An 8785-nucleotide genomic window follows, 5' to 3' on the forward strand; every position below is an offset into this window, starting at 1 on the left:
AAAAAAAAAAAAAAAAAAAAAAAAAAAAAAAAAAAAGTAAAAGCTAGTATGGAGAGAAAGAGTTAAAGCCTGTTAGCTAAACTTCCTTAATGTCTCTTAGGAGTGATGTCCACACTATTTCCCAAGACAGCTACTGCAGAAAGCTGCAGTCTTCATTTATTTTTTAAAAAAGCAAAGCACTAAAACCCTCTACCTTGTTTACAATTTAAAAGTGTATCCAATCTATTTTAAACTAAATTTTGCATATTTTGGAATACAACTTCAGTCAATTTTTTTAAAAAAAGTATTTGATTTTCAATTAAATACATATTAGCACAAATTAAACCAAGAAGCATATCTAATTTATCTTGGTGTAAAGCTAATCTAATATAACTGAAAATGGACACATTATGCACTTGACATACTTTTATTATACTCTGCAATTCTGAAACACACAGGAAAAGTACAAATAAAAAGGGCAGTCTAGCAAGTCACTTAAGTCATAAGCAGATTTTCTGAAAAAATGGCATGGAAAGTTACCTCTTGCAGTAAAAGATGCTATAGGTTTTTTAGTACTACTATTTCATTAATGACACAACACACAAATTATCCTTCTGAAATAACCAGAAATCACTTCAGTAAAACATACCTTTAAAAGATTCACAGTTACACGGCGTGTATATTGTTACAGGAGACAAAATGGCGGTTACCGGAAACTGAGTGGAAGGTTACAAAATTTCTAAGAGCAGAAGTGGTTTTGAAGTAATAAGTAGAAACAAAAAATAACCTAACCTCTTCAAGATAACCACCAGAACCAGCAAGAGAGTGCTGCTGTGTGAGGAAGTGAGTACAGGAGGGCTGGAGCTCTCTCACAAAGGAAGTGAATATTCACTTCTGGTTTTACAAACCATCTCATTTGTCAGATTTATCTCACTTGGCACACATCTGGCATTTAGTGCTCAAATAATATAACCTATATAGGCACACTCAACAATTGGCATTGATAGAAAAATGTAGGCAATCTTCAACTTAAGAGGAAGTGTGTTTTAAAAATGAAGGTTTAGGGCCAGGCACAGTGGCTCACTGTAATCTCAGCACTTTGGGAGGCTGAGGCAGGAGGATCGTTGAGCCCAGGTGTTCAAGAGCAGCCTGGGCAACATAGCGAGACCCCTGTCTCTACAAAAGTACAAAATTAGCCAGGTGTGGTGGTATGTGCCTGTAGTCCTGGCTACTTGAGAGGATGAGGTGGGAGGAGAATCATTTGATCCTGGGAGGTTGAGGTTGCAGTGAGACAAGATCACCCACTGCACTCCAGGCTGGGTGACAGAGTGACACCCTGTCTCAAAAAAAGAAGGTTTGTACATACTGTAACAGGATATGAAGCTCCAGATAGAGCAAAATTATAGTGACAGAAGTGAATCAGAGATTGCGTGAGTTGGAGGGTGTGGCCTGGGGGGAGGATTGGAAGACGAGATTGTAAAAGGGCACTGGGGAACTCTTTAGGATAAAGGAAGTGTTCTATATCTTGACTGAGTAAAGGTTAAGTGACTCTAAATTGCCCAAATTCACCAAATTGTACACCTAAAATGTGTGAATTTTATTATATGTAAATTATACTAGCAAGAAAATGATTTTACAAAAAGAAGTTCTGTAACTCGGCATTTCAGATTTTGGAATAGGCTTTTCCAAAAAAATGCATACTATAAATGGTGGTAAGTTTTCAAGCTAGCCCTTCTCCCCCAAATATGAACCATAATTTGGATGAGACTGAGTAGCCTGGAAGCCCCTCAGTCTAGACACATCAAAACCACAGCTCCCAGAGGTTCTATTATGCACCCTAAGTAGTGGTTGGCAGAGGGAGAGAGGGATATTGTTTGATGTCCAGACGCAGTCACAGAGTTAGGATCTGGTGACTGGAGAACGTGAGGTGATGGTAGGAAGATCTAAGGAGCAGGAGGCAAGCACACACCCTGGGCACTTTTGCACTTGACCAATCGCTAAGTAAACCTGGAACTCATACTTACTAGTTGAAGAGAGGGGAAGCCAGAGGTACTTATGCTCTGTCGATGGTACTGGCCAAGGTTTGGTGGGAGAGTAAACTGTTTCCTTATTTCCGCTGAAGAATACCTTGGATTAAAATAGAAAAATCTAAATGAAATGATTATTTTAAGAAATCATCGCAATTTTAGACGCAATCTTTGATATCATGTTATAAAACGTAGACCTTGGCTGGGCGATGAGCAGAACTGACTAAGATACCCTCAGTGGCCTGTTAGTGGACATTGTAGTTTTTGTCTGATAATACATACCCTTGAGAAGTTCACAGAGGCCATGATGCCTGCAGTCAGGGTCCTGCCCAATACTGGAAGGATGATGGCAGAAGGAGGACTTTGAGACCCAAGAAAAAGATCCAGGGCATTTGACTCCTTCTCCCCCAGCCATTCAGAGTTTTCTCTATGTGAGGATGTCTGTTATCTGACTAGAATCCTTTAAATCCTGAGCTGCCATTTTGATCCAGCCATTCTCATTTCAAGCAGCTGAACCCATTTGGCTGACTGGCTGCTACAACAGAGAACACCAGGGAACTGTTATATGAATACTTCTGCCTCCTTGTAGGCACCTTCAATGTTACAAGAATTCCCAATGATTATATTTTTTCCAAACTGCTCCTGGTGGAGTGATCCTTTGCATCACCCATGTGGACAATGCTCAGCCAACACTTTAGGGAGCCACACAAATGAGAGGAAGTTGTTCCCCACTGTCTACTTACACCTGCTGGCATGTGACTGCTGGCCAGTGATACCCCAGCTTACGAACAAGTTGACTTCTGAGCACTCATCTGTTAGCCGTTTGCTTGGAACTCAGAGCACGTTTTCTTATTACATCATTGTGTTGGTGGTTGGATTCTCAGGCTAGTTCACAAAAGTGTATTTAAACCACAATGAGGCCAAAACATACAATACCAACACTGCTACTGAATATAATTAGAAACTAACAGAGATTACAGAGGATCAAATGAGGTCATATATTTTAGACATGCTTCGTATCCAACGAGGGTATATAGAAATTTTTAAACATTGTTACTTTAAATGTAATACTTAAATATTACAAATGAAGCTTATTATGTTTTCTCTGTGAAAATGTGTGCTAGGGCATACTTATTAACTGCCCTGCATGATGAGGTTTCCTACATGGTTTGCTTTGCTCCTGACCTTGGCAATGAGTTACACCTAGAGAGGCAGGAAACTAGGCTCTTGTCTCAACTTTGGCATCTATTCTCCTTCAGGAGCACCCCAATTTCCTTTCAAGATGCCCACGCTCATGCTGTGCACGGTCTAGGCAGAAACACAAATCAACAGAGTGGGCACATAACTCACGGCAGGACAAGCATCTCTCTTTCCCAGGATTCTGAATGACAAATGGAGAGAAGATTGGAAGAATAGGGCTGGAGCACATTCATCCTAGTGGTGGCCCCTTATATGATGAGGCAAGGAAGTGTGAAACCCCAGAGGAAGCTGTAGCGGCAAGCATAAATTGTGCTCCTTAATTTTCTATAGCATTTTCTTTCTTTATTTTTTTTAAAGTATAAGGAAATACTAGGATAGGAAGTATTCTACTAGCCATGAGGGAAATTCTGATTAAACCACAATGAGATGTCATTTCACAACCACTAGGCTGGCTATAACAAGAAAGAGGGGCAATAACAAGTGTTTGCAAGGATGTGGAGAAACTGGAGCGCGCATATGCTGTTGGTTGGAATATAAAATGGTGCAGCCATTTTGGAAAGCCATCTGGCAGTTTCTGAAAAATTTAAACAGAGCTCCCATGTAACCCAGCAATTCCACTCATAGGTATATACCCAGGAGAAATGAAAACATACTTCTGGCAGTGTGTGGTGGCTCACACCTGTAATCCCAGCACTTTGGGGGGCTGAGGTGGGCAGATCACTTGAGGTCAGGAGTTCATGACCAGCCTGGCCAACATGGCGAAACCCCGTCTCTACTAAAAATACAAAAAAATTAGCCATGTGTGGTGGTGCGTGCCTGTAATCCCAGCTACTTTGGAGGCTGAGGCATGAGAATCACTTGAACCCGAGAGGTGGCGGTCACAGTGAGCCGAGATTGCAACACTGCACTCCAGCCTGGGCGACAGAACAAGACTCTGTTGAAAAAATAAATAAATAAACAAAGACAACCACACTTCCCCACAAAAACTAACACATGAATGTTCATAGCAGCATTATTCATAAAGGCCAAAAAATGGAAAAAATCCAAATGTCCATCAACCGATGAATGACTTAACGAAAAATTGTATATCCACACAATGGAAAATTACTCAGCAATAAAAAGGAAGAGAGTACATATACCCCACAACATAAATGAACCTTGGAAACATTATCCTAAGTGAAATAAGCTAAACCAAAAGATCACATGTTCTATGATTCCTTATATGAAATGCCCAGAATTGCAAAATCTATAGAGACAGAAAGTAGATTTGTGGTCACCTAGGGTTGGGGATATTGTAGAGAAATGGAGAGCAGCTGCTAATGAGTTTGGGGTTTCTGTTTGGAGTAATGAAAATGTTCTGAAATTGATTGTAGTGATGACTGTGAATATATTTAAAATCACTGAACTGTACACATGGGTGAATTTTGTAGTATATGAGTTATATCTAAATAGAATGAGATAGGTGTATATGTAAATATTCTACATAGACGAAAGTGAAGGCAAAAAATTGGTGTGACAACTAGGAATGAAAGAATAACCTCAGATTTTGTCTCCAAGTGTTTGATAGGCTGATTTTAATTATAAGTTGGACAGTCACCGATTTTTTTTAAATCAACAGATTAGACCACTGTCCAAAAGGTCTATATTGCATGAGCAACAATGTATCTTGTGTTTGGCACCATAGGACTCAAACCAACACTGCAATCATTTATTTGCTTACTTGAAAAGAGGATCATAAGCCATAGAGGGCCAACACAACCAAGCCAAAGCCCTTTTCTGTGATCAAGCTGACCTTTTTACAGATAAGACTGACTTCTCCTGGGACTGCTGCCTCTAGGTCTTCCCCCAAGAGCTCTCAAATGATATGTCTTAGTTTCCCAGTCATTCTAAAACTGGTCCTATTATAGACCAGAGTGGTTGATGTGAAATCAGAATATCTGAAAATGTTCAGGAAAGAAAGTGGCATTGTGAGATTATCAAAGAGGCAGGAAGGACAGGGTCTTGCTTTCATTTTGAAGCAAGACCTGTTGTCCTATGTCAAAACTCTAGTATTTTTGTCATCATGAAATCAGAATGTTCCTGCCCTCTAGCCTTTCTTAAACAGAGTCAACTGGCATTTCTGTTCCAGTCCTCCATATACAAGTTTCCTAATTCAGAACTATACAACTAATCTTCTTCCTTGACACTTTGAGCCTAACCCAATACCTAATAGCACTCCTATTTTATCTCCCTACAGAACCCTATAGAGAAGGCAATTAAACCTGTCACTTCAAAACTGTCAAATATGAATGGTTTGTCATTAAACTGAAAATAGTGAATCATTCCACGTGGAAAAGAATTGCTTCATATCATTTGAAGAACTTCAAAATAAAATATCTCTAGTGAGGCCCTACACACATATTAAGCTAGCAGAAATAGGCTGGAATGATAAAATTTCATGTTGGTCAAGCTGTGGGAAAACCAGCATTTCTCACACCCCTGGTGGGGTTGTATATTGGCTCTGTGTCTCTGGAAAGTAATAATGTAATATGCAACCAGAACTATAAAACTGCTGTTAATTCTTTTATCTAACCATCCCGGTTTGGGAAATATACACCATGGAATTCATACAAACAAAAATATAATTTTGAGCAGAAATGAACATAAGAACTCTGTATATGATAGTATGATAGCAAATAATTGGAAATAACCAAAGCATCCCACATTGGAAAGAACACTGAACAAATAACAGTATAAAATATATGGGATATCATTTTTCCATTTAAAATGACAAAAATATAAATTAGGTTGACCCATGGAAACCTGCATACAAAGTAAGCTACAGTAAAAAATAGTATGAGCAACTAAATACAAACACACAACAATATAACAATATACGTGGAAATACACTACAAGGATCAGAAATCCTTTCCATAGTCACAAAGTAGTTTAATAACTAACTCATTCAGGTCTGTCTCCTGTGAAGTCATGTAAGTTCACAATTAAAAAAAAAAAATCCATATGGCTGGGCACAGTGGCTCATGCCTGTAATCCCAACACTTTGGGAGGCCAAAGCAGGTGGATCACTTGAGCTCAGGAGTTCGAGACCAGCCTGGGCAACATGGTGAAACCCAGTTTCTACAAAAATTACAAAAATTAGCCAGGTATGGTGGTGTGTGCCTGTGGTCCCAGCAACTCGGGGGGCTGAGGTGGGAGGATTGCTTGAGCCTGGGAGGTTGAGGCTACGGTGAACTGTGTTCATGCCTGCTGCACTCCAGCTTGGGTGACAAAGTGAGATCCTGTCTCAAAACAAAAACAAAAACAAACAAACAAATTGCATATATATAAAATAATGCGCAGACAGAGCGTACTACTTGGGGTGTTTAAAAGTTATGTAAATGTTGGCTATTAAGTTTCCTAATATGGAACTTCAGTCCCAAAAGAACATATAGCACCCCAATGTCCAAATCAACCTTCTTCATCTCTACGCTGGTCCTAGTGAAGGGGGACATCTGTCTCCACAAAAAGGAACACAGCCAAAGCAGGTGTTTGCACAGGTTCCATTTCTATGTAGGTACTGTGTGTGGGTTTTATTTTCCTCTACATTTGATTCTCAGACCAAATTTGACATGTCCAAGATAAGTTTCATGATGCTAGATTTATATCATGATAATATTTCCTTAATGAGCTAAGATACCCTTCTTCTAAGGAATTCAAAATAGTTTATAAGTATTATCTTCTTTATTTTCATACATTTTACTGGAAGGGAGCCTTGCGATTTATTTAAAATGTCAATACCCATTGTGATTAAGGAGTCAGAATGGTGGTGATGGATTGGTGGTAGGGAGTGGGTAGAGAAGCTCAATGTTTTTTTTTCAGATCAGCAATAATTATGATATACAATTGGGACCACAAACCACAACTAATCATAGAGTAGAGCTTTCAAAGTGTGGCTGCTGGACCATTTGCATTAAGTCATCAGCTACTTAGATAAAAATTGAAATTCCTGGACCCACCCCAGTCCTGTATTAGCATCTCTTGTGGTATGGTCTGGAAAACTGTATTTTAAGTCAGCAATTCCAGGTGATTTTTATGTCCAATAAAGCATAAGATTCACTGATAGTGCAAGACTGTGAAGGAATGGTTGGTTCATTCCTTCATTCATTCATTCATTTCACATTGAGAACACACAAATTGTTGGGCTCTCTGTTGCTGCTCCTGGGAAGCCTGATCCAGTGGGTAGATGGGAGGAGGGCAGATGAATAATTGAATACTTATAATATGGTAAATATTCTATTACAGGAATATGCATAGTTCCTTGTGAGCAAAGAGGAAAGAGTTACTAATTCTGCCTAGGAATGTTTAGGGAGCTTTTAAAACAAGATTTCTGAGCCAGATTTTGAGAAAAAAATTAGTAAAAGAAGGTCTGATGGAGAAGACAATGCACTTTAAACTTTTAAACCATTTCATGATATGTAGACATCAGTTTTTCTCATTCTCACTTTAAGTATTTTAAACATTCTTTATAAAATATGTGTCTAGAAGAATAAAGAAAAAGAATGAAAACTCATTGATAGAGTCCTGAGTTTCGCCATTTGCCATTTGCTTGAGTTTAAGCACATTAGTTGACTAAGGTGGGTCTTAGTTTCATTATACGTAAACCAAAGGGGCTGGGCTTTATAGTACTGAGCATCTTTCCAGCTCTAACAGGCAAAGATGCACAAGAATCTCCAAGCAGATCAGTCAGCACTACGAGCTACTCCAGCAGCTGTGCTAGGAAACCAAACAGCCCTGGAAGGCTTCTCCCTGGCTTTCGACCCTCAAGGAAAATTCCTTCATTATCTGCTGGTATGGTCAGCAGCCAAATTGGCTGGATGGATTTTAAAACCGATTAAGGAAAAAAACTTCATCTATAAGTATTGAAAGAGGTTTAGGTCTCTTGAGGTTTTCCTGAATCTGACATGTTTTAAACAATAGTGAAAGGAGTGGGGTAAAGAAAAGCAAATATATAATTTACTCTAGGTAACAAGCGATTATAAAACACTCCACAAATACAGTGTAAAGTACAAAGTTAGTAATAAATATTAATTACAGACATTTGTGGGTGTACATGTGGATGCAACCACAACATACAACATATAATTAAACCTTGAAAAATAGCCATTGTTTCAGGACTAGAAATGATTTACATCAAATAAGCAGTGAAAGGTTGTTATACACCCCTCTCCCCAAACTTACTAAGTTACAAGGTTAGGGCAGGGTAGTATTTTTAAAAAAATCAAGGTTTAGGCTGGGCACAGTGGCTTAAGCCTGTAATCCCAGCACTTTGGGAGGCCAAGGTGGGTAGATCACCTGAGGTCAGGAGTTCGAGATCTGCCTGGCCAACACGATGAAACCCTGTCTCTACTAAAAATACAAAAATTAGCCCGGTGTGGTGGCACACACCTGTAATCCCAGCTACTCAGGAGGCTAAGGCAGGAGAATCGGTTGAACCCAGGAGGCAGAGTTTCCAGTGAGCTGAGATCATGCCATTGCACTCCAGCTTGGGGGACAAGAGCGAGACTTCATCTCAAAAAAAAATAAATAAATAAATAAATAAA

At 39.2% G+C, this 8785-nt stretch overlaps 1 protein-coding gene across 5 annotated transcripts in view; it reads right to left on the reverse strand.

The window, feature by feature from the left end:
- Positions 1-8785, reverse strand: part of DOCK8 (dedicator of cytokinesis 8) — a 249155-nt gene that overhangs the window by 192004 nt on the left and 48366 nt on the right. For 4 of the 5 annotated variants that reach the window (XM_017883739.1, XM_017883759.1, XM_017883744.1 and 1 more), the window contains one exon: positions 2004-2106. In XM_017883739.1, the coding sequence (XP_017739228.1) occupies positions 2004-2106 (103 nt within the window). Of the gene's footprint in view, positions 1-628; positions 734-2003; positions 2107-8785 lie in introns of those variants that run through there. The other variant, XM_017883766.1, reaches the window with a different exon arrangement.

Source organism: Rhinopithecus bieti, unplaced genomic scaffold (genome assembly GCF_001698545.2).
Source record: "Rhinopithecus bieti isolate Rb0 unplaced genomic scaffold, ASM169854v2 scaffold_641, whole genome shotgun sequence".
NCBI classification, from domain to species: domain Eukaryota; kingdom Metazoa; phylum Chordata; class Mammalia; order Primates; family Cercopithecidae; genus Rhinopithecus; species Rhinopithecus bieti.